The sequence below is a fragment of the Dryas octopetala genome, chromosome 5, assembly GCF_963921425.1.
Source record: "Dryas octopetala chromosome 5, drDryOcto1.1, whole genome shotgun sequence".
In the NCBI taxonomy this organism is placed as follows: domain Eukaryota; kingdom Viridiplantae; phylum Streptophyta; class Magnoliopsida; order Rosales; family Rosaceae; genus Dryas; species Dryas octopetala.
Genome location: NC_141370.1, coordinates 16,088,788 through 16,113,380, shown reverse-complemented (window position 1 = coordinate 16,113,380; position 24,593 = coordinate 16,088,788). Strand labels below are relative to the sequence as shown.

Below are 24,593 nucleotides of genomic sequence, written 5' to 3'. Positions count from 1 at the left end.
ACCACCTCCCTTCCTTCAGCAAGCTCACCGTCGCGCGCAGGAGAAGAAAAAAAAAATTGGATCGGGTTCGGTGGACCAGTGCCGAACCCGATTGTTTTGTTCGGTAGGTACCCACCGAACAATCCTATTCTATTCGGTGGGTACCTGTCGAACGAAACCACCGGGTTCGGCACTGGTCCGCCGAACCCGCTGCAATTTTTTTTTTTATAATTTTTTTGGCTGTCTGCTTGGGTGAGAGGAGAGAGGGAAGGAGAGATAGAGAGAAAGAGAGAGGAGAAAGAGAGAGGGGCTGCCGGGCTGGTTATGGTGGCTGTTTTGGGTGGTGCTGCGCGCGGTGGTGGTGCTGCAAGGAAGGTGGTGGCGCACGGTGGTGGTGGTGCGAGGAATGTGGTGCTGCTGGTGTGAGGAAGGTGGTGGTGCTACTGGTGCGAGGAAGGTGGTGATCGGGAGGAGGGAAAAAAAACAGAGCAAGGGGGGTGTGTACGGGGGGGAGATGGGGATGGGGGTGTGTGGGTGAGGGAAGGGCCAAATGGTCTTTTCTCTTGAATTTTTTTTTTTTTTTTTTTTCAAAAAGGGTGTGCAAAAATAAATTTAGGGGTGTGCAAATAGCAGCCCTAAAAAAAAATCCATCCCATCACCACTGCCCAATATTATTAAATTGGGAAAGAAGAAGGGGGGGGTTTACGGTTCAGTTCTTATTTTTTTTTTTTAATTTAAAAACTATTTAATTTTAATTTTTGGTTTTTTAATTTAATTTTATATTTTTTAATATTATTTATATTACATCCATAGTATCAGGGCACTTGGCATTTTTGTTAAGCCATTTGGCACGCCACGTCATCATTTAATAGGACAATGGATATAAAATTTAACAGAGATACTTAAAAGTCAAGACTTTGAAGTTGAGATAGCTTAATGCTAATTTTTGAAATTAGGGTATTGACTTGCGATTGACTCCAAACTTGAGGTAGTTTTTTACAGTTTGCTTTAAAAAAAATTAATCATGCATGTTGCTCTCTCTCTCTCTCTTGGGGAGAGAGAGAGAGAGAGAGAGAGAGAGAGAGAGAGAGAGAAAGAGAGAAACGAATGCATATATAATGGAATCATACGTATTTGACATTACTCGATCTCTAGCCTTTATTTACTCTCCTCATCCCCCAACTCTGGATTCAGTTTTCTTGTAATATGATCCCAAAAACACTCTTGATCTCCTGATCTCACTCTTCATTTTGTTTTCTTTTAGGGTCGGAGATTTGAACTTGAAATTTTTTGAAATTTTTTGTCATAGTGACGTAGCATTACACATGTGAGAGATGATTATCAGTCTCACATTTTAATGTCTCAAACCTCCCTCTCACATGTGTGATACCAAAACTAAAACAGGGATATGAAAATTTTTCTCATCTTTTTAGAGATCTCTTCTACTTTGGGATATGTATGCATTAGTAGTGCGTAAACCTTAGCCCATGGGCTGGCTCACTATAAAGTATAAGCCCTTAGCATCACAATATATTAGGCTAATGGGGTTGGTCTAGTTTGGCCCATTTCAGTGATGCAATGATGCATGTGGCATTATGGACTATTTATCAGATGTGGAAATGGATTTCAGAAAAATGTGTGCAACTGTTGATTTTTGATTTTTTATTGCGTGTGGAACTGTTGATGTTGAATATGCAAAAGTTGTATCCCTTTTACAACCCATTTGTATGAGGAGTTGACTGACAATAATAATAAATACAATATAAAAAGTTAAGAGAATTTTCAGCCCAAAATTATACGGGCTTGAGAGGCCAGCCCACGCAAGCCCAAACTCAAGACTCAAGCTCTTTAACATTTTCCTTTACTACCTAGTTCCTACATGAAGTTTCTACCAGTTTTTCCATGTTCATGCATTTAGGGTACTTTGGATTCAATTGGAAGAATGTGTTCTAACGTGGATAACAAAAGACTCACTAAAAGGTTGACCCAAAATCGCTTCAAAATGATTAGTCAAAAGACTCAACCAATTTTTCCAGCATTCATTGCCCACTTGGACCAAGACAACTTTTACTTGTTCAAATAAAAATTGAGGTGAAGCATGGTGAGGAACGGGCGAACGGCAAATCACTTTTATTATGACATTAAGAGGCTAATAAATTATAATAATCTTTGATGAAAAAATAATAAAAAGCGACAGAAGATTGATTTGTGGTGCTCTGTGTAAGCGTATGGAGCTAGAAAAAGCTTAGAATCAACTCAATGTTTACCAAATGGCTCAGAGATCAGTAGAAAAATTGCAATTGATATTACTGTAGTCTGTGGTTAATCGCATTCCTGTGCATAAATCATGCCCTTTTCTTTAGTTCTCTGTTTCTAATTACTTGACGTGTTTCAGGGGGCACTGAGAAACAGATAGACTAGTCGACCCAAACCCAAATTTGGGTCTGTCTTGGCATACCACGCCACTAAAACCAAAATCTTCTGCAATTTGCCACAACAAAAAGCACATACATACAGCACGTCATGATCTTCGATCACCATGAAAACTTAGCCAACAAGGCAACAACCCATTTTGAAGAAAATGGTCAAACAAAACCGCTCCCACACCGCACTATATACACACCCCCAAACCCCAAACCTTACCCACATTCCACACAAACAATTCATCAAACACCTTCAAAAAAAGAAAAATGAAGTTATACTCACACACCCTCATCTTCCTCTCCCTAACTCTGTTGCTAGGGACCTCTACTGCAGAACAATGTGGGAGGCAAGCTGGTGGTGCAGTGTGCCCAAATGGGCTGTGCTGTAGCCAATATGGGTGGTGTGGCACAGACACTGCCTACTGTGGAACTGGCTGCCAAAGCAATTGTGGTGGTGGTGGCGGTTCGACACCAACTCCAACCCCAAGTGGTGGTGGTGGTGGTGATGTTAGCAGCCTGGTTACCTCATCCATGTTCGACCAAATGCTTAAGTATCGAAACGATGGGCGTTGCCCGAGTAATGGGTTCTACAAATACGATGCTTTCATTGCTGCTGCTCGGTCTTTCAATGGGTTTGGCACAACTGGGGATGTGACCACACGCAAGAGGGAGCTTGCTGCTTTCTTGGCTCAGACCTCTCACGAGACCACTGGTTAGTGATGATCAATTGGTCGGTTTGGTGATCATGCTTGTTAATTGTTTATTAATTGGGTTTGATTATCATCAATTAATTAAGCAGCGTGTGAATTAATGTGGTTTGATTGATTGTGTGTAGGAGGATGGGCAAGTGCACCAGATGGTCCTTATGCATGGGGATATTGCTTTATCAATGAGAAAAACCAGGATGTGTATTGTTCGTCAACCCAATATCCATGCGCTGCTGGTAAAAGATACTATGGCAGAGGACCAATTCAACTCACCCAGTAAGTCTCAAGTCTCTGTTTCAACATAAAAGCATTCAACGTACTAATGACTTGATGGTGAATTAATGTTTGTGGGCTGGTTTGACCACATCTTTTAAGATGTCGGCATTCAACTCATCCAAACATTGGATCATACTCCCCTTCTTTCTTTTTTTCATACTATTTGTTATTCTCTATTAGCAACTAATTATTATAATTAATGAGAAAACTTTATGAAAAGACAAGTATTGGGTAGTGTGTCCATGATATGAATTTTATTTTGTATTAGTATATACTCCAAATTTTATTAAGTGTCGAAGTGATCTATTTGGTCTATGTTTGTTTGATATTTTGTTTATAACAGATCACATGCACGATTATTTCTAAAGTGATGCAGATCGACGATTTTGACCATTAAATAACATATATTTGTTACACCAATTATTATGAATGCTTAATAGTTAATATTTACGTGTCATGCATATTATAATTTTTTTTTTATATTGGAGAGAATTGAATTCTAGACCTAATTTAATTTTAACCTTTATTTCACTCAATCTCACTTCTTAAACTAACATAAAAAACTTACACATATTGTAATTCGCTGATCTGTTTAAAAATTGCGGTACTTTAGCATTATTGAAATTTGGTGATGGTATGGTCAAAAATAAGAAAGAGAGGTTTGGCCATGGTGCATGCATTGATCATAATGTCACGAAGGCTACTTGACGATAAGACTGACTTGTTGACCTTCTTATAGCAACTACAACTACGCTCAAGCGGGTCAAGCAATTGGAGTGGACCTGATAAATAACCCGGATCTAGTGGCCACAGACCCGGTTGTATCATTCAAGACAGCTATATGGTTTTGGATGACTCCACAGGCAAACAAACCATCAAGTCACAATGTCATCGTTGGCAGTTGGAAACCATCTGATGCAGACAGATCTGCGGGTCGGGTTCCTGGGTATGGTGTGATCACAAACATAATCAACGGTGGGCTTGAATGTGGGCATGGCCCAGATGATAAGGTGGCTGATCGGATCGGGTTCTACCGGAGGTACTGTGACATATTGGGAGTGAGCCCTGGGGACAACTTAGATTGTTATAGTCAAAGGCCATTTGCGTAAAATGCCATGGTCCAAAAAATGTTTAATTATTAGTCTGGCTGCTTGTAATAAATAATAACAATAATCTTATGCAATAAGAAAGTTCTCGTTTTCTATCGGAGTATAATTTTAATTACCTTTTGGTTTTTTACTTTTAGGTAAAATTAAATTTAAAACAAAAATTTGAGGATTGAGGACTGAGTATCTAAAGAACAAATTTGGATATCAACTGATTAGTATTTTCTTCTCCAATGTTAAAAGAGGTTCAAATTCAAATCTTATTTTTCCAAATTAAAAGAAAAAGAACATACTTGGATTTCCACAAAATACCCATTAATAATCTTATCAATAAAATGAGACCTGTACAAAGTCCACAAAATACCTGTTAATAAGCACAAGGTCCGGTTGAACCTTGTTTTGACTTTTGATGGCTCTAGTAGGCTCAACCTAACTGATTCACAAGGTCTTGATGAAAAACTTTTCCATGTGACATTCCTCTCAGAGCATGTATGTGGAACCAATCTTTACATGTTAAGATCGACGTATATGTTATGAGAGAGAAGTCACATAAAAAAATTTCTCCACAGCTGATGAATGATTGTAGAAACTTTTGGTGGCCCAATTTCTTTCTAATTAGTACATTATTGACAAAAAAAAAAAAAAACAAAAACAAAATCAGTACACTGTAGTTTTAGTTTTATAAAGAAAAAGAGTAGATTAACTCATTATATATTAAGGGAAACGATTTTCACACTCTACTTTTCACAAATTACACTATTTTTTATTTTCTTTATATTTTTTTATATATTTTTATTAGTTAAAGTCTCATATTTATAATTTATCCCTATACAATTTTTCGGGAGCAACTCCATTTTATGTACAAAGTTTATTTTTGTTGCAATTCTTTCTCTTATCTACCGTATTCAATTCACTATTTGGATGCACATCACAACTTTCCAAACCCACTTTTCATCTCTCCACTTTTCTCTCAAGGCTCGTTCGGTACTGTTTTTAAAAAACGCTTTTACTTAATGGTATTTTTACTAGAAGCACTTCTCATAAGCGCAAACAAATTTTTATAAAAATTCTAAATGATTCATATAAAAGTACTTGAAAGTGATTCATGATGGTGCTTTTCAAAAAAACCTCTTAAAAACGTTTTTATTCATTTTTGTCAAATACAACAAAAACACTTTTAACAATTCTAAAAATAATGTCAAACGAGCCTATCTCCTAAGCTTCATCCTCAATTATCCCCACATCTAACTCAACTATCCTCAATCATCACCACCATGCCCAAAGCTCCAAGGTCAAATACTTCACATACCAAATTATACAAAAGGGCCAAATGGATCAGCGTTTCAATCGAATTCAACCCCGATTGGGAAAGGGAAACACATCCAAATGAAAAACCTTTGTGCCAAACCCAAAACCTTCGCATCAAATTAGTTATTGTAGAAGAATTGAGCCATTGCTATTACCAATAAAAATAAGATAACAAACGTAGACGACCACAACATGTAATGGTAGGTAAGAAAGAAATGCAATGATGCAAAGAGTGAGGAGACTCACTGCATTTAAAAGCATACGAGTGATAAGGAAAAGGTCTTGGATTGGGAGGATAAAGGCTTTGGAAGAGTCAATGGGGTTCAGTTAGGAAATTGGGTTTCGGGAGGTAGCTGGAGATCGACGTGCTTGTCCCAGTAGCAAAGTGAGACTTAATTTGGTGTGTATTGGGTTGGGGATTTGGATGAGAGAATGTTAGGACGTAAATGTGGATTTTTGTAATGGAGATGAAAAATGGTGCAAGGGTAATTTGAGATTTCAACTTCTAAAAGTCTAAAACACATAAAAAACATAAGAAAATAAATAAGGATCAAGTGTGGGAGGAGAAAACTGGAGTGCAAAAAAATCGCCTCCCTATATGAATTATGTTTTGATTTTAGTTGTATAATAAAAGCAAGAGAAGATTAATTTGTGGTGCCATGTTTTTATGGAAAATTCTTTAGTGTAAATGCATATGCCATGCCAAGATTTTTTTAACCATTAGATTTAACCATTCAATTTTCAAAATAGAATTTAGATTTGTGAATTGCCATTGTTCCTAGGACATAGGAGTATAATTTCGGTGAATTGGAAGGCCAACCAACCCCTAATTGTCACTTCACGTACAATTCGAGCTTGGGTATACGCAGACAAAACCTTAACCCAACTAAACCCAAATTTATTCAAATTGAACTCGGTTTCATTGCCTGAAAAGAAAACAAGGGTTGGGCTCATACTCTCTTTCGTCAATTTGAGCTCAAAAGCCATGTTGGATTAATTGGAACAGATTTTAGGTTGGTCTGATCCAAATTACACCCCTAATTAATATGGCATATGAATTTTACTATAAACGAACTCCTGTTTGTGAGTGTAAGTTATATATGGAGCTCGACATCACCTTGATTTTTACCAAATGGCCATTTAAGGCATCAGTAATCAAATCACTACAAGAAAAACATATTTGGGCGACCAAACTTTGGGCGACGAACATATATTCGTCGCCCAAAGCAATTTAGGGCGACGAACAAGAAAATTTGTCGCTCAATGTCATAAAGGTCATATTCGTCGCCCAAAGGAGGTTTGGGCGACGAATTACACGTTCCTCGCCCAAAGTTACTTTGGGCGACGAAATGTGTTCGTCGCCTAAACCTTAACAACAAACAATTAATTGAGAAATACATTGGGCGAGGAATATACATGTTCGTCGCCCAAAGTGCCTAAGGGCGAGGAAAACGAAAATTTGTCGCCCAAACTCACTTTGGGTGACAAAATATTTCGTCGCCTAAACTCATTTTGGGCGAGGAATATACATATTCCTCGCCCAAAGACTCTTTGGGTGACGAAATTATGTTCGTCGCCCAAACTATGTTTGGGCGAGGAACCTGGTCGTCGCCCAAAGGGTCATCCTGTTTTGTAATAATGGTTTGGGCGACGAACATAACATTTCGTCGCCCAAAGTAACTTTGGGCGACGAATTGTGAGGTTCCTCGCCCAAGATAACTTTGGGCGACGAAATATGTAGTTCCTCGCCCAAAGTAAGCATACTTTTTTGTTTACAATTTTATATATGTAATAGCATACTATACGATTGTATTTCCAAAGATCATAACCATTCATTTTTTAATTCCCCACTTAAGGATCATCCATGCAAAAAATTAGCTCAATCGGAGATGTAGAAGTTAGGTAACGGTGGTTGAACTTATGAACGATTGTAAATTTTCTAATACGAATCGAAGTATAAGATGAACTCCGATTTAGCCGATTTTTTGCAGGGATGATCTTCCAGTATAAACGAATAGAATGAACGGTTCCGATCGTTGAAATCACATTGTAGTCTTCACAAATTGTTGAATCACCAAAATTTCTACCCAAAAGTTAATATAATTATACTCTTCAAGTGTATTTGTATGTAGAAGATCACTTTTGTATTGTGTTTTTAACGATCCGAACCGATCATTCCTTAGTGCCTCACTTAAGGATCATCCATGCAAAAAATTAGCTCAATCGGAGATGTAGAAGTTAGGTAACGGTGGTTGAACTTATGAACGATTGTAAATTTTGTAATACGAATCGAAGTATGAGATGAATTCCGATTTAGCCGATTTTTTGCAGGGATGATCTTCCAGTATAAACGAATAGAATGAACGGTTCCGATCGTTGAAATCACATTGTAGTCTTCACAAATTGTTGAATCACCAAAATTTCTACCCAAAAGTTAATATAATTATACTCTTCAAGTGTATTTGTATGTAGAAGATCACTTTTGTATTGTGTTTTTAACGATCCGAACCGATCATTCCTTAGTGCCTCACTCAAAGATCATCCATGCAAAAAATTAACTCAATTGGAGATGTAGAAGTTAGGTTTAGCATTTAGGATGTATGAACGATCTTGATTCTTATAATAATAATCGAACGGGTAGATGAACTCCGATTGAGCCGATTTTTTCCAGGGTTGATCTTTGAGTATGAACATATATGAAGAATGGCTCTGATTGTGATAATCACGTTGTGGTCTTCACAATTATTGAAGCTACAAGGTTTTAACGAAAAAGTTGATATAATTTTATTCTTCAAATGCAAAAACCACTGATTTATATGTAGAACCTTATATGTCGATTGTGATTTTAACGATCTGAACCGTTCATTTATTAGTTTGTCACTCAAAGATCATTCCTCTAAAATATTAGGTCAATTGGAGATCTAGAAGTTTGGTATTGGAGCTTGAACGTATGAACGATCATGGTTCATAAAAAAATTCAAGTTTGGGCGACGAAATTTAGCTTTAGGCGACGAATAGTGCGTCGCTCAAAGTCTGAAATTATGGCGGGATAAAACGGTGCCCTAAAGTCAACGACTTTGGGCGACGAACATGAATTCGTCGCCCAAAGTAAGTTTAGGCGACGAATTAAGACGTTTGTCGCCCAAAGTCAGTTTGGGCGACGAATTTATGTTCGTCGCCCTAAGTATCAATGGGCGACGAATATAAATTCGTCGCCTAAACGGACTTTGAGCGACAAACGTCTTAATTCGTCGCCTAAACTTACTTTGGGCGACGAATTCATGTTCGTCGCCCAAAGTCTTTAAGTTTATACCCAACGCTGGTTCACTTCAGTCACTCTCCTCACTCACTCCCTCACCCTCGCAGCGCCGCGCGCAGTCCCGCCTCCTCCTGCCCTCAGCTCTCACTCCCTCCTTCTCCTCCTCCTCCTCCTCCCTCCTCTTCCTCCCTCCGCCTCCTCCTCCTCCTCCCTCCTCTTCCTCCCTCCGCCTCCTCCTCCTCCTCCCTCCTTGCCCGAAACCCAAAACCCCCTCCCCCCCCCATCGGCAACCCACCCCCCCCCGAGAACCCACCCCCCCTACCGAAACCCACCCCCGCCGAAACCCACCCCCCCGAATACACACCCCCCCGAAACCCACCCCCCACCCAAAACCCCCCCTCCAAGCCGAAACCACCTCGATCAACACCCCCCCGAAACAGGTATTTTTTTTTTTTTTGAATTTATGGTATTTTCTGGGTATTTTTTGTATTTTATGGTATTTTCTGTTTTTTTTTTGTATTTTCTGTTTTTTATGGTATTTTCTGTTTTTTATGTTTTCTAATATTGTGGATTTTGTACTTGTTGTGGATTTTGCATAAATTGGTTGTGAAATTTCTGATTTTAGTGGTAATTAGTTAATGTTGTGGGTTTTTTTAATTTAGTGGTTTGGTTGTGAAATCTGAGTTTAGATTGATGTTGGGCTTATATTTGACAATGATTTCTTTTTTTGGTGAAGGAAGAATAGTGTTGCATTTGTTGTGAAGGATAATTGCATTTTTGGTGAGGTATGTGTTTAATCTATCTTTTAGTTAAGTTTTTGTATGATTTAGTATTTAATGTTTCATATATAATTGTATTAAATTTTTGAGTGAATTAGTTTGTATGTTAAAATTAATTACAAAATTGATTAATTAATTTGTATGTTTTTATATGCTAAAATTTAATAGTTTGTTTGTATGCTTATATGTATATTGTTAGATTAATTATAGTTTAGTTTGTATGTTACATTTAGTTTAGTTGTAATTGCAAAATTTCCGATGACGTAGTCCAGCACTCCTCGAGTACTGGGTGAGGTCATGTGGCACGAAGCGCTTGTGCGAAGTTATCAATCGATAACTTTGTACATTTAACTAGTCGTGCGAAGTTATCAGTGGATAACTTTGTACACTAAATTTAAATTCACCTTAGACCCGTTCGAGAGTCTATTGGACGCGCGGATGGGCGCTGGGCGTGACTGCGCTCCAATATGATTCTTGAATTGTCCAAATTACCCATGGACAGTTTGGGAGTGCACAATTATGTGTTGTGGTTAGCGATTCATGTGATGTGGATTAGTTAGTTTGTTAGTTTTTAAATATAAAATTTAGTTTAATTACAAAATGTAGATTAATTAGTTTGAGAAATATAATTTAGTTATAAGGTGAAAGGCGATGAAGTCAGCTCCCAATGATGTAGTTCAGCCATCCTCGAGTACTGGGAGCCCCTCTATGCCACGGAGGGCCCGTCGATCTCACCGCTCTAGTCAGGTCACCGCTTCCGCTTCCGCTTTCGCTTCATTTACTGCGACGTCATCCACTGCGACGAGGGGACCATGTAGTGGGTTGAAGTCCTCTCGGATCGTGCGCAGTACTGGGGCGCGGATTCTAGTCATGTGTGTGCAAAACGGCCGACGACCGTTAGATCCTAACGTTGACAGTTTGTTCTCGCATGATGTGGGGGCTATTATTCATGCCGAGTGCGCCATGGTTGCAACCACTTGGAAAAAATTGCCGGCAGAGATTCAACACAAAGTGATCAGCTCCATCTCAGTGAGTATATAGCTCAATAATTAATTCAAAATGATAAATTTGATCATTCATAACAATCTAATATTTTTTTCAGGTTAACTTTGACATTCAGATGGATGATCCTCTCACTGTCACGTACATGACAGATTTACTCATCAAGTCCTACAGGCAGTGGAAGCACGAACTACACGTGCATTTCAAGGGATTTTCGTCGGCAGTTGAGGCATTGGCGAACCCCCCTATGGAGTTGGTAGAGCGGTCTGACCAGTGGCGTTTTTTGTGCGATCATTTCATGAGTCCGTCGTTTTTGGTACGTTTTATCATTTTAAGACTTTAAAAAATCGATTATTGTTTTGTTATTCTATTATTGTATACATACACTAACATATTTATAATTTGCTTAATATTTAACAGAAGAAGTCGGTCGCCAACGCCAGAAACCGGAAAGGGAAGCCGTTTAACCATCATAGTGGTCCGACGCCCATCTCATATCGAGTGGAGTCGCGACGTCGGGTACGTCATTATTTAATTTAATACATATATATTCTTTAATATTGGTTGGGTCTTTGACAAAATTATTTTCTTTTTCAGCGTGGGTCGCAATTCCCGGAGATAGATACTTTCGGAGATATCTATGTTCATCCCGGTTGTGATGCGGCCAAGGCAAAACATGTTAGTTTTTTATATTTTAAAATTTATCATATAATTTTTTATATTTATTTTTCTAATTGGTTACTTGTATATATAACATTTTGAAGGATGAGATGGTGGCCAACTCGAGAATATATTTGGAGAGCTTGGCCGAGCAGCACCCTCCGGGTACTCCGTTGGAGTCGATTCCAGTACCCGATCCCGATGTCGGACTTCGTATTATGATAGACTCACTGGGTGTTAGGCCCGGTAAGGAAATACGCGGCATGGGATATGGGCGGATTCGTGATGTTCGATCCTCGTCTTCGTCTTCATCTTCGTCTCAGCCATCTGCAGTCGTCGCAGGGTTGTCCGCTCAAGTGAAGAAGTTGCAGGAGGACTTACGAGCTGAGAGAGCGGAGAAGGAGGCGTTGTATGCTGCATTGACCAAGGCGATACCTGGGTTTGTCCCGCCACCATCTTCTCATCAACCTCCGTCAGATATGAATGATGATGATGCTACTAGTTTAGAATAGATTGACTATATATATTAGGGTTAATTACTACTTTGTATGGATATTTTGATATATAAATTTATGAATTTTGTTTTATATAGTTTTTGAATAAAGAATTTTTTTTTAAATATTAAATTTAAATATATATTTAAATAAAAAATAATAATTTTTTTTTAAAAAAAACATGTTTGAGCAACGAAATTTTTCGTCGCCTAAATCTATTCCTCGCCCAAAGCATGTTTGGGCGACGGAATTTTTCGTCGCCTAAACATGCTTTGGGCGACGAACAAGAATTTTTTGTCGCCTAAACATGCTTTGGGCGACGAAAAATTTCGTCGCCCAAAGAACGTTCCAGCGAGGAAATTAGTTATTCCTCTCCCAAATCTTGTTTAGGCGACGGATAATTTCGTCGCCCAAACATGCTTTGGGCGACGAATAAGGGTGTTCGTCGCCCAAACCCTCTTTGGGCGACGAAATTTGTCCGTCGCCTAAACATTCTTTGGGCGACAAATTTTATGTGTTGGGAGACAAAAAAATTTCGTCGCCCCCTGGTGTCTTTGGGCGACGAATTCCGTTCCTCTCCCAAACCCTTTTTTCTTGTGAATGATGAAACATATCACATGTGCACTGCAGCACAGTCCGTAAAAAAACCCTTGCAGAGCAGAAACGTTGCAATTGGTATAATTGTAGAATAACTTAAAAGTTAATTAAGCTAGTATTTGGGTCTGTCCAAATTAACGATTTTAATTAGGTCTGTTGTGTTCCTTCCCTGTTCTTTAATTCTCTAGCTGCTTCTGGTCTTTTTTTTGGCCAGGCTCTAGCTGCCTCTAGTCAATTGACGTGTTTCTGGGGGAACTAGATTGGGAAAGAGATGAACTAGCTAGCTAGTCAATCGGAAACCAAATTTGGGTCTGCTCTGGTATCTTCCCCAAATTCCACGTCACTAAAATGAAACCTTTTTGCAATTTTCCACATCCTGATCTTCAACATGAAACGTACTTAGCCACGCACCCAACAACCCATTTTGAAGAAAATGGTCAAGCAAAACCGCACCCACACGGCACTATATATATATATATATATATATATATATATATATATCACCAAACCCATATTCCATATACCACCAAAATAAACACCTTCAAAGAAAATGAAGTTGTACACTCTTATCATCTTGTCCCTAAGTTTGTTTCTAAGGACCTCAGCTGAACAATGTGGGAGGCAAGCTGGTGGTGCTGTGTGTCCCAATGGGCTATGTTGTAGCCAGCATGGGTGGTGTGGCACCGAAACAGCCTACTGTGGAACTGGTTGTCAAAGCCAATGTGGTTCGACCCCCAAACCAACCCCAACCCCAAGTGGTGGTGGTGGTGGTGGTGGTGTTAGCAGCCTCGTTACCTCATCCATGTTCGACCAAATGCTTAAATATCGAAACGATGGGCGTTGCCCGAGTAATGGGTTCTACAAATACGATGCTTTCATTGCTGCTGCTCGGTCTTTCAATGGGTTTGGCACAACCGGGGATGTGACCACACGCAAGAGGGAACTTGCTGCTTTCTTGGCTCAGACCTCTCATGAGACCACTGGTTAGTGATGATCAATTGGTCATGTTCGTTTAATTAATTAGTGTGTTTAATTATGATCATGATGAATCAATTAACTGCAGCCTCTATATGATCATTAATTTTGTGGTTAATATATTTGTGTACGTAGGAGGATGGGCAAGTGCACCAGATGGTCCTTATGCATGGGGATATTGCTTTATCAGGGAAAAAAATCAAGATGTGTATTGTTCATCCAACCAATACCCATGCGCTCCTGGCAAGAAATATTATGGACGAGGACCCATCCAACTCACTCAGTATGTCTATTTCTTTCAACATAAACAAAAATACTAAAATATATAATTAAATTTGTATATTGTATTAATTTTATAATCACATTATGTTAGAAGTTATCACTATCAATTACTATCTTATCATGATAATTGATGTAACCAGTTTATTCATCGACCTGACATGTAACATACTAATATGGTATAAGAAGATACTCATTCTATCATGAACATTTGGACCGACCTACCAACTTGATGAATTGTAATTGTTAATTATTAGCAAATTTTGGAACTTTGGTAGTGGCGTGTAGACCATAATATATGTCAGCTTGACAATTAATGAGACTAACTTTTGACTTTCTTATAGCAACTACAACTACGGTCAAGCGGGTAAAGCAATCGGAGCGGATCTGATAAACAATCCGGATCTAGTAGCCACAGACCCGGTTGTATCATTCAAGACAGCTATATGGTTTTGGATGACTCCACAGGCAAACAAGCCATCAAGTCACAATGTCATCGTTGGTCGTTGGACCCCATCTAATGCAGACAGGTCGGCGGGTCGGGTTCCTGGATATGGTGTGATCACAAACATAATAAATGGTGGGCTTGAATGTGGGCATGGTCAAGATGATAGAGTGGCTAGTCGGATCGGGTTCTACAGGAGGTACTGTGGCATATTAGGAGTGAGTCCTGGGGACAACTTAGATTGTTATAATCAAAAGCCATTTGCCTAAAATGCCATGGTCCAAAAAATAATAATAGTGCCAAAGAATGTTTAGTCTCGCAGCTTGTAATAAATAATGACAATAATCCTATGTAATAGGAAATTTCTTGTTTTCTATTTGGGAAATTTGGCTAAAATGCCATGATCCAACATATCGATAGAGTTGTTCCGAATGTTTAGTTAGGCAGCTTGCAATATTAATAAAGACAATAATCTTATGTAATGCGATACTTCTCTTTTTTTTTTTCGATATAAAGTATCTGATATCTATTAATTATATATGTATATCAGACAAAAAAAAAATTATATATGTGTATATATAAGGGTTTCTTTGAAAGTGCTTATGTAAGAACGATTTTACTCAGTAACGCTTTCACTAGAAGCGCTTTTGTTAAACATTCATAGATTTTTTTGAAAAAAGTGTTTTTTGTTAATATACTTAGAAGCGCTTCCTAATGAAGCACCTGATATATGTTTCACCCGGAAGCGCTTCCAATTGTTTTTAGAATTTAAAAGCGCTTTTTTTTTTTTTTTTTTTTTTTTGCCAAACACAAGTAAAAGCGTTTTTGACTATTTGAAAACGTTTTTAAGCCTTCTAAAAACACTGTCAAACAAGTCTAAATAAAGTATGTATAGTTATTTCATATAGATAAAATACGTATAAGCATTTAATTAATTAATTAATGAAGGTGACTTATGGCCAAAAAAAGTTAGTTGACTTAAAGTCTTAAAGATGTATAAACATTCGATGTAAGTAAATTATATATAAGCACTTGATATACAATAAATTATGTTTAAGCATTTAATATAAATAAATTATCTATAAACATTTAATTAAGGGAGGCGATTTTTGCACTCATCTTTTCTCCGGTTGCACTCCATTTCCTTTTTTAATATATTTTATATATTTTTATTATATATTTTTCAAAATTTACCCTTTATGGATGTTGAATTTTTATTTTAATTATTTTTCAGTAATGATTATTTTTTCATAAATTCTCTCATATTTATTAAAAAAATTAAAATAAATAATTTTCTATCCCCTCGTCGTATCTTCTTCATATTGCATCTATTTGCCTTCTATGTCATTTTTTTTTCTTTTGTGAACCAGTATTTTACGTGCTTTCAATTATCATTCTATACTTCATTAGAAAAATATTTAGTCTGTCATATTTTTTTTCGTTTTTTTTATGAGGGTCATGATTTATGTATCTTCTTCTTTTGATGGTGAGTTTTGTGTTATGAAATTAATTGAGGTTTTCAATTAGTCCACTCCCTCATTTTTGGGTCTTTTGACACTGTCAAGAAAAATGTTCTCATGCCAAGCAACCACTACTTATTTGTAGCATATTTGATTTTTTAAAAAATGAATGTCACATGACAACTTAATAAGAAAAAATAGATGTACTATATTATGAAGACGGACAGAAGTGTAGAGAATTACATAAGTTTTTCTTCTTTTTTAAAAGAGAGTTATAGAAATAGATATATTATTATGACAGTTTTAAAAAATTAAATGTGTAGGATTTAATGTTGCATATGTGACATTCTATAATTGAAAGCCAAATGGTATATGTGGAAAATAAATAATAAAAATATCAGTAGTGCTAAACAACCCACATTTTTATACCATAATTTCATACCACCTTATGTGGCAACTTACATGGCATTCATGCATTGGACACTAAAAAATTAAAAAAAAAAATCTGAAAAGAAAAAGAAAAACTTTGTCCAGTAAAATAATGACACGTAAGATGGTATAAAAAATATGGTATAAGAATGTGATAAATATAGCATTATTCTAAAAATATATACAAACATTTAAAAAAATAAGAAGGAGTGCAAATGAAGAAAATAGGAGTGCGAAAATCACCTCCCTTAATTAATAGGTAGACAAATTATGTAGAAGCATCTTAGCATTCCAAAAGTTTGTATAGAAAATATATGGAGATCTTTCATGCAAACATTTCATTATTACAAATAAAATAAAAAAGTTTAAAATTGATTACAACATCAATCCATTACCAAGATATAAGGAAAAAAAAAAGTTTTTCACCAAATACAAAAAGTCAACCTGTATTTTTTTTCTGTCAAAAGTCAACTTGTGTTCAAAGACAGCTATGAGGCTTTAGGGCCTCTTGGGCATGTTGGAATGAAATGAAAAATAACAGAGTTGGCATGCATATATCTAATCGATATATCAAAGATATATATATGTTAACACATGGAAAGATCGAAAATGGCATGAGTTTTAATGAAATAATTAAGAGTTTGAAGGGGGTTTTCTAATTTACTATTTGATATAATTGGTATATATTATTGTATATTGGGTCTGTACAAATTCAACGTCACTAAAATCAAACTTTTGTGCAATTATCGATCTACATCTGCATCTCCAATATGAAACTTTACTTGAACCAATTAACAACCCTTTTAAAGAAAATGGTCAACGAAGAGCACCCCGATACCCCACTATATGTCTATATATACACCCCCAAATCCCAAACCCCAAACCCCATATTCCCTACACCATACCATATTAATGTATTCCAATTAACACTTTGATTAAAAATAATGTTGCACCTTTGCACCCTTTTGATTATGTCCCTAACTTTGTTGCTAGGGACCTCTATTAATTGCAGAACAATGTGGGAGGCAAGCTGGTGGTGCTGTGTGTCCAAATGGACTATGTTGTAGCCAACATGGCTGGTGTGGCACCGAAACCACATACTGCGGAACTGGTTGCCAAAGCCAATGTGGTGGTTCGACCCCTAAACCTCCCAAACGACGACGATGTTAGCAACCTCATTAGCTCATCTCGATCTTTTCAATCAAATGCTTAAGTATCGAAATGATGGGCGCTGCCCGAGTAATGGTTTCTACAAATACGATGGTTTCTTGGCTCAAACCTCTCATGAGACCACTGGTTAGTCATCGATCAATTCTTCATGTTTGTTTAATTATGATCATTAATTTTCTGGTGGATGCATGTATTTATATTTAATAATTAACAATAATTAGCAATTTATTATAATAATTAATGTAATAAGTGAATCTTATCAACCTGATATATATGTTACTGTTCGTATGACTAATCATCTCGGCATAACGACAAGTCACACAAAGCTTAACACCATGCTGTTTGGGCCTAGACCCAAAAGACTAAGCCCTTCCTGGGCTCCTAGCCCATGATCTACTGGGCTCCGGCCCCTGGGCCCCGACCTCTTAGGCTCCGACCTCCCAAGCTCAAGCCTCCCGGGCCCCCGACCCGTGTCAACTCACTCGGATCCTCGAGACCGGTGCCACGTGGCGCTCCTACAGTGCAAGTCACCACAAAGGACACGTGTCGTCACCGGATTGGTTGACACTCTTCCAAATGTACTATAAAAGAGGTACCTTCTTGTCACAAAAGGACAACTGAAATCATTATTATACTATTCACTCACTCTGCTCTCAGATCTCTCTGAACACTGACTTGAGCGTCGGAGGAGCTTTGGCCGGCACCACACCGGTGCCCTTCCCGCTCACTTTTGTGTACTTGCGCAGGGTGCTTTGGATATCATTCTCTCTCATTACTCACCAGTCGGACCCAGCTACCCGTTCCTGCCCCACTTTGACGTGTCATCCACTCAGTGGAGGGTCAACGGGCCTACGTGGTTCGACTCGACGTTGACTGCTTTACCATTTTTGAGCATCTACAGTTACGTACATAATATACACTAATTATACTAATGTGATATGAGAAAATAGTCACTCTTTCGTTCATTAGCATTAGCATTCACGCACCAGGTTGATATACTATTTATTAGAAAACTTAATTTGGACCTGTGGTAATGGCATCTTGACCATAATGTCTTGGTTAATATCAATGAGACTGACTTTTAATTTGTTGACTTTCTTATAGCAACTACAACTACAACTACGCTCAAGCGGGTCAAGCAATTGGAGTGGTCCGAGTGGACCTGATAAATAACCCGGATCTAGTGGCCACAGACCCGGTTGTATCATTCAAGACAGCTATATGGTTTTGGATGACCCCACAGGCAAACAAACCATCAAGTCACAATGTCATCGTTGGCAAGTGGAACCCATCTGATGCAGACAGATCGGCGGGTCGGGTTCCTGGGTATGGTGTCATCACAAACATAATCAATGGTGGGCTTGAATATGGGCATGGCCCAGATGATAAGGTGGCTGATCGGATCGGGTTCTACCGGAGGTACTGTGACATATTGGGTGTGAGTCCTGGGGACAACTAAGATTGTTATAATCAAAACCCCTTTGCCTAAAAATGCCATGGTCCTTTTGCCTTGACCAGTTTGTTTTTTCTGCTTTGTTTTAGTTTTCCTTGATCTGTTACGTTGTTTTGTTCTTTCTTCTGATTCTTTTCTTCAGTTGTATTGTTTATTTGCCTTGTGACTTTGATAAATTTTACCCATTGGGAAAAAAATAAAAAATGCCATAATCCAAAAGATATAGTTGTACCAAATGTTTAGTTTGGCAGCTTCCAATAAATAAAGGCAATAATCCTATATATGCAATAGGAAAATTCTTGTTTTCTATTTCAGAAAGCTTTTGATAAATACTAATGGAATAACAAGATTGAGCTTTATTTCCTCTGCAAACCTACGCTAACCATGCAGTAATTGGAATGGGCAATTTATATAATAAAACATAACGGTTTTTGAATCTTAAAATTTATCTTCGAATCCAAATGGTTGAGATCGTTTCGACTTAAATCTAATGGTCAGTTATCTATTTCTCAAATTTATTTTCCTACCTATGAGAATTGGTTTGTCATCTCTCTTTTCTTAATTAATTTTCCCTTAATTCTCTGTCCTTAATTAATTTCCCCTTAATTTCACATATTCATTTTTTTTCTTTTGGTCTTTTATTTGTTTGTATTTGTGATTTGAAAATACAAATAAAAGAAAACTTATTAAACGAATTACGCTTATTAAAATATTGGTGTTTGCGCAATAAAAAGAATTACTTCACACTCGCAAGAGCGAGTGTAGAGAAGCTAGTTATTCTATATGTAATAAGTGTACAATGCTCATTTCATAATAATTAATCACGTAATGATTGTATAAGTTTTTGTGCTCAACAAATCATTTATTCTTTATTCAAATCGAAAAAGAAATTCATTTCTCCACTTGATTCAAACAAAGTTTTTTTTTTTGCCACGATTAAAACGAAGCTTAATAACTAAAAAAGAAAGGTTTTTTTTTTAAGTCCAATTAAAAAATAAGGTTGATACTCCCGTCAACGTGCTACAATAAATCTCAGCTTGGTCAACTTTAATAAAATGCCCGCGACATGGAACCCGCTGAGCACTACAGTAAATGCCACTATGCAACATTAGCTATTTGAACTTTATAAAAATAATACTAATAGATATTCCTTATGTCTTTTATTACACAAACATGTAAAAAAACTAATAAAATCAACATAAAACACAAAAATCAAACTTATGGAGTCACATACACCCGTGTTTTCACGTAAAAATGATTGTTACTAATTACTATTGTTCGACAGTAACAAGTCACACAATTTTTAAAAAAAAAAAAAAACACGCCAAGCGCTTAGCGAGCGCTTAGCACTAAAAACACGGAAGAAATTAAAACGTTTGATTATTTGTAAAAAACTGGACCTATTTGTCATGACAACTTTTAATGTGAGTTTGTTTATCATTAATAGCTATAAAATGGACTTTAAAATAATTTATTTAAAGAGAAATGCTAGTGGCAGTCGTTTACATGTTTATGATAATTAATTACGGTTGATTGTTAGGAATTTCACAATAATACTTGATTTAATCAATAATTCATAATAGTTCACGCTTAACAAAATTCGGGATGGAAATGATAACTTCACACATAATCTTCTTGGATGATCGATGTATTTGATTGTTGTATGTATTTAGAAAGGCCATGCTTGATTCCCACAACAAAAAAGACACCTTTCATTTTGCGCCATGCATACCCGGGCCCAAGATATTGCCCAAGCCATCACAAACCAAACCCACTAGCTTACTAGGCCGTCCATGGCCCATTTCAAACCCACAATTCCCAAATTCTGAAATTCCCAATCTGAAGGACTGAAACCCTGCAAAAACCCTAACACCTGCAGCAACACAGAGAGCTACCACCAACGAAGAAGAAGAAATGGGAAAGGTTCCACCATCACTGCGCTCATCAGTTTCAACCGCACTCATCAGAAAGCCAACTTCTTTAGTCCCACAAGAGTCTCCATCTCCATCTCCATCTCATAAACCCCGTCACTTTCCCAAGAAAACCCCACCCCAACTTTCCGAGCAAACCCAACAACAACAACCAACCTTTAGAAACCCCTTCAACTCCCCAACCCTCTCAGACGCCAAGAAGGTCTTCAACTCCATAGTCACCACCACAAAAACCCCACTTGACCTTCGCGTCCACAACGCCCTCCTCCAATTCTATGCTTCAATCTCCACCGTCAATGACTCCATCTCTCTCCTCAACCACATGGTCAAAACCCACCCTCCATTCTCACCAGACCGCTCAACCTACCACATATTGCTCTCCCAGTCCTGCAAAGCACCTGATCAGAACCTCAGTTCTGTACACCAAGTCCTCAACTTTATGCTCACCAATGGCTTCAACCCAGATAAGGTCACTACCGATATTGCAGTCCGGTCCCTGTGTTTGGCGGGTCACGTTGACCATGCCGTTGATTTGGTGAAGGAAATGTCACTGAAAAATGTGGTACCGGATACCTATACTTACAATTTTCTTGTTAAGTGTCTCTGCAAATCAAGAGCTTTGAATACTGTTTATAATTTTATTGAGGATATGAGAAGTTCTTTTAACTTGAAGCCTGATCTTATTACTTATACAATTTTGATTGACAATGTATCTAATAGCAAGAATTTACGTGAGGCTACTCGGTTAGTGGGTATGTTGACTGAGGAGGGCTTTAAGCCTGATTGCTATGTTTACAATACAATTATGAAAGGTTATTGTATGTTGAGTATGGGAAATGAGGCAATTCAGGTTTTGAAGAAAATGGAGGAGAATGGTGTGGAGCCTGATCTTGTAACTTACAATACTTTGATTTTTGGGTTATCGAAATCTGGGCGAGTTAAGGAGGCTCAGAAGTATTTGCGGATCATGGTGGAAATGGGTCATTTCCCGGACGCAGTGACTTACACTTCATTAATGAATGGAATGTGTCGGAAGGGGGATGTCTTGGGTGCATTGGGGTTGTTGGAGGAGATGCAAGCGCAGGGGTGCAGCCCGAACTTTTGCACATATAATACGTTGCTTCATGGATTGTGTAAAGCAAGGTTGTTAGAGAAAGGAATAGAATTGTATGGGGTGATGAAAGAAGGTGGAATGAAGCTTGATTCGGCTTCATATGCCACACTTGTGAGGGCACTTTGTAGGAATGGTAGGGTTGCAGATGCTTATGGAGTGTTCGATTATGCTGTTGAGAGTAAGAGTTTAACAGAAGTTGCTGCTTACTTGACTTTGGAAAGTACACTTAAGTCGCTTAAGAAAGCAAGGGAACAAGGCCATGCTACCTAACTGGTATTGTCTATTTTCTAGTAAAACTATATTTTCTCCACAGATTCTAGCACTTATTAAATGTTCCGTGATTGATTTTATCTTAGTAACTCAAGATGGCCCAGTAATATTTATCAATGCCCATATTGGCAAAGTTGGACACTGATTTTTCTCAATTTATGAATTTAACAAAGCTTGGATTGTGTTGTGGTTTCAGCTTAGTGGTTTTCAGTAACATCCAAACTTGTTTATCTCAGTTCAAGTGAAAACTGTGATTATCAAGGTTAAACAAGTACCACTAATCTGGTTGTGTTTGTTAATTGTTTGTTTGCAAAAAGACGGTGTAAATATGTAAATGTTGTGTAATTGAAATATGTTTTTTTTACCTTTCGGCACACTTGCTTGTACAGGTTTGTGTCTGAGGTATGTCAAAGTTACTGCTATGCGGATTTGTATGCTTTCTCTTTAAATATTTTAGATTATGTTAAACTGGAATCTTAGGCTATTAAATTGGGAATCAAAGCTTATCATCTCCAAATTACACAAGTGTAATTTGGACCATCTTGCCCTGATTTGATCTGAATATCTGATCCCATTAACATTAAGGGTGGAAGGTGAAACAGTAGAGCCTTTTTTACAGCAATGCTTATTGTAGAGCCTTTTTTACATCATGTTGTCTAAAACTAATCATGATGGTTATGTGGTTTTTCACTACTTGTGCTTTTATTGTATGTGTAATAAGGCTGGATACGTGAAATGTAATTTTTCTTTTCTATTGTAGGAGTTCTATTGTTCCACTACTTGAAACTCTTCTTGCCATTGTGGGTCACCAGTTTCGTTACAGGGCTGTTGCAGGTTGTTTGTTTTGAGTTGTCAAGAATCATCCTTGGTGAAGCATTGTAAGATATGAGCACTCCTACAATTATCTGCACTCAGGTCCAACAACTTTCTGATGAACTGCAACAATAACAAAATCCCCCAATGGATGACCCTGGACATGAAGTTGTCAGATACATGTAGCCGTTGGCCAGAAGATCTGTAGTTTACAGGAGCATTGTATTCGTGATGCTGCAAAGAATTGTAATTTACAGGAGCAGTTTGAGCATCTAGTGGAGCCAACTGATTGGCATTAATGACCTTTGGAAGCTCAATTACTGCAATTTTGCATTCACCATCCAGACAAAAGTTCTACTCTGCGCAAATTGCCCCCCAACTAAATCACCATGGTCCCCAATGGCATCAGAAACTCTGCTATCAAGATTCAATTGCTGATCTGCAACTACTGTGGAGCTAGTGGCGAAGACATGCTGGGGACAATGGGTTCTACCAACCCCTATAGCTCTTTTTTTTTTTTTTTTTTTTCTTTTTTAATATTCATAATGAAATTGATAAATATGTACAAATTTGGCTAAATTTGTTTTAATCTCACTCTCATCTCTTTTACCGTTTATCAGAAGAAAAAAAAAAAAAAATCTCTAATGTATATAAAATTGGCTTGAAATACGCAATTTGAAGTCTATAGGTGGCCAGGTGGCCACAATGTCCTTTTCAACTTATCTTTAGGCATATAATAGGGTGACCCTTTTTTATTGGTTGCCCTTATAAGGTTTGATGAAAGTTTTGAAAATTAAGAAAAAACATTTTTTTAATAAAATTATTAAAAGAGCATTATTTAATACTAAAATGAAACAATCTACTTGTAGTTTTTTTTTTCCTGGAGAATGGACCTGAAATTTTATTGAAAATAATCAAGAAACATCAAGCTAAAATTGGAGAGAGCCAACTTAGAAAGATCTACAACTAACGTAAAATGAGGATGCTATCAATTATGTGACTAAGTTCACTAAATTGTGCAACATTTTTCAACATTTTAAATATTTAAACAAAAAACACTTTAAATGTGATTGCAATAATTTTTACATGATAAGTTGGTTATAATAAACTTACTTTTCTAACTTATAATAACCAAATATAAATTTGTATATTCTATAAACGTAAGAACTATCAATGTCAGGGTTTTCAAAAAATGATATTAATGTAAAGAAAAATTTACGAAATGAGTCATTATTTAGATATATATTTAAGATGTTGAAAAAAATTAAATGAAGTTACTATTAATACTAGATTAAAATTCACCCCAAATTTGTTGTTGTTATTCAATACACAAATTTTTGTGCTTAAATTGTCTTCTCCTTGTTGGCATAAATTAAAGAGTGAGGAATGATTTGAGCAAGTTCTTAAGACATTTAATCTCTTATCTATAATTTTGTGATCATGTCATTTTGAAAAGGAATAGGTTTAACCACCAAGTTGGGAATGGATTGTTGTGGTTCCTTTATGCTTAGGACACCAGAATATCAAATCATGAACAGATAAAAACATGAGATAAAAGCATTTTGGCTTGTAATTGTGAGTCCCAAATTCTTGAATGGAGGGGACACTAAGGGCTCGTTTAGTACATCGCACTGTACTGACTAATTTTTATCAGATAATATTAA

At 37.2% G+C, this 24,593-nt stretch overlaps 5 protein-coding genes across 8 annotated transcripts; all 5 read left to right on the top strand.

Moving 5' to 3' along the window:
* Positions 1–2,613: 2,613 nt before the first annotated feature.
* Positions 2,614–4,609, top strand: LOC147284913 (endochitinase-like). The gene is made up of 3 exons (XM_086243698.1): positions 2,614–3,114; positions 3,238–3,385; positions 4,125–4,609. Exons 1-3 carry the CDS (start codon positions 2,670–2,672, stop codon positions 4,492–4,494), a joined length of 963 nt encoding a protein of 320 aa, XP_086099824.1. The 5' UTR covers positions 2,614–2,669; the 3' UTR covers positions 4,495–4,609.
* Positions 4,610–10,488: 5,879 nt separating this feature from the next.
* Positions 10,489–12,011, top strand: LOC147284912 (uncharacterized). Its single transcript, XM_086245747.1, has 5 exons — positions 10,489–10,584; positions 10,958–11,155; positions 11,260–11,358; positions 11,437–11,517; positions 11,604–12,011. Exons 1-5 carry the CDS (start codon positions 10,489–10,491, stop codon positions 12,009–12,011), a joined length of 882 nt encoding a protein of 293 aa, XP_086101873.1.
* Positions 12,012–13,123: 1,112 nt separating this feature from the next.
* LOC147284911 (endochitinase-like) lies at positions 13,124–14,771 on the top strand. Its single transcript, XM_086243699.1, has 3 exons — positions 13,124–13,573; positions 13,701–13,848; positions 14,189–14,771. The coding sequence occupies exons 1-3, from the start codon at positions 13,141–13,143 to the stop codon at positions 14,556–14,558; spliced, it is 951 nt and encodes a 316-aa protein (XP_086099825.1). The 5' UTR covers positions 13,124–13,140; the 3' UTR covers positions 14,559–14,771.
* Positions 14,772–17,341: 2,570 nt separating this feature from the next.
* LOC147284910 (acidic endochitinase Q-like) lies at positions 17,342–18,807 on the top strand. Its single transcript, XM_086245746.1, has 3 exons — positions 17,342–17,474; positions 18,318–18,378; positions 18,453–18,807. The coding sequence occupies exons 1-3, from the start codon at positions 17,342–17,344 to the stop codon at positions 18,805–18,807; spliced, it is 549 nt and encodes a 182-aa protein (XP_086101872.1).
* A 1,824-nt stretch (positions 18,808–20,631) lies between these two features.
* Positions 20,632–23,503, top strand: LOC147284909 (Tetratricopeptide repeat (TPR)-like superfamily protein). 4 transcript variants are annotated; one of them, XM_086242827.1, is made up of 2 exons: positions 20,632–22,119; positions 22,951–23,503. In XM_086242827.1, exon 1 carries the CDS (start codon positions 20,716–20,718, stop codon positions 22,114–22,116), a length of 1,401 nt encoding a protein of 466 aa, XP_086098953.1. In that variant the 5' UTR covers positions 20,632–20,715; the 3' UTR covers positions 22,117–22,119; positions 22,951–23,503. The 4 variants fall into 4 exon arrangements, with proteins under 4 accessions (XP_086098953.1, XP_086098952.1, XP_086098951.1 ...); XM_086242826.1 differs by having other exon boundaries at positions 22,940–23,503; XM_086242825.1 differs by having other exon boundaries at positions 22,929–23,503.
* Positions 23,504–24,593: the final 1,090 nt, after the last annotated feature.

Coding starts and splice junctions, on each gene's coding strand:
- LOC147284912 (XM_086245747.1), top strand. CDS start 10,489: ATGAAGTCAGCTCCCAATGATGTAGTTCAGCCATCCTCGAGTACTGGG. Junction 11,359..11,436: donor GAGTGGAGTCGCGACGTCGG/GTACGTCATTAT, acceptor TTTCTTTTTCAG/CGTGGGTCGCAATTCCCGGA. Junction 11,518..11,603: donor ATGCGGCCAAGGCAAAACAT/GTTAGTTTTTTA, acceptor AACATTTTGAAG/GATGAGATGGTGGCCAACTC.
- LOC147284911 (XM_086243699.1), top strand. CDS start 13,141: ATGAAGTTGTACACTCTTATCATCTTGTCCCTAAGTTTGTTTCTAAGG. Junction 13,574..13,700: donor GACCTCTCATGAGACCACTG/GTTAGTGATGAT, acceptor TTGTGTACGTAG/GAGGATGGGCAAGTGCACCA. Junction 13,849..14,188: donor GGACCCATCCAACTCACTCA/GTATGTCTATTT, acceptor ACTTTCTTATAG/CAACTACAACTACGGTCAAG.
- LOC147284913 (XM_086243698.1), top strand. CDS start 2,670: ATGAAGTTATACTCACACACCCTCATCTTCCTCTCCCTAACTCTGTTG. Junction 3,115..3,237: donor GACCTCTCACGAGACCACTG/GTTAGTGATGAT, acceptor GATTGTGTGTAG/GAGGATGGGCAAGTGCACCA. Junction 3,386..4,124: donor GGACCAATTCAACTCACCCA/GTAAGTCTCAAG, acceptor ACCTTCTTATAG/CAACTACAACTACGCTCAAG.
- LOC147284910 (XM_086245746.1), top strand. CDS start 17,342: ATGTTAGCAACCTCATTAGCTCATCTCGATCTTTTCAATCAAATGCTT. Junction 17,475..18,317: donor AACCTCTCATGAGACCACTG/GTTAGTCATCGA, acceptor TTCGTTCATTAG/CATTAGCATTCACGCACCAG. Junction 18,379..18,452: donor AAACTTAATTTGGACCTGTG/GTAATGGCATCT, acceptor ACTTTCTTATAG/CAACTACAACTACAACTACG.
- LOC147284909 (XM_086242827.1), top strand. CDS start 20,716: ATGGGAAAGGTTCCACCATCACTGCGCTCATCAGTTTCAACCGCACTC.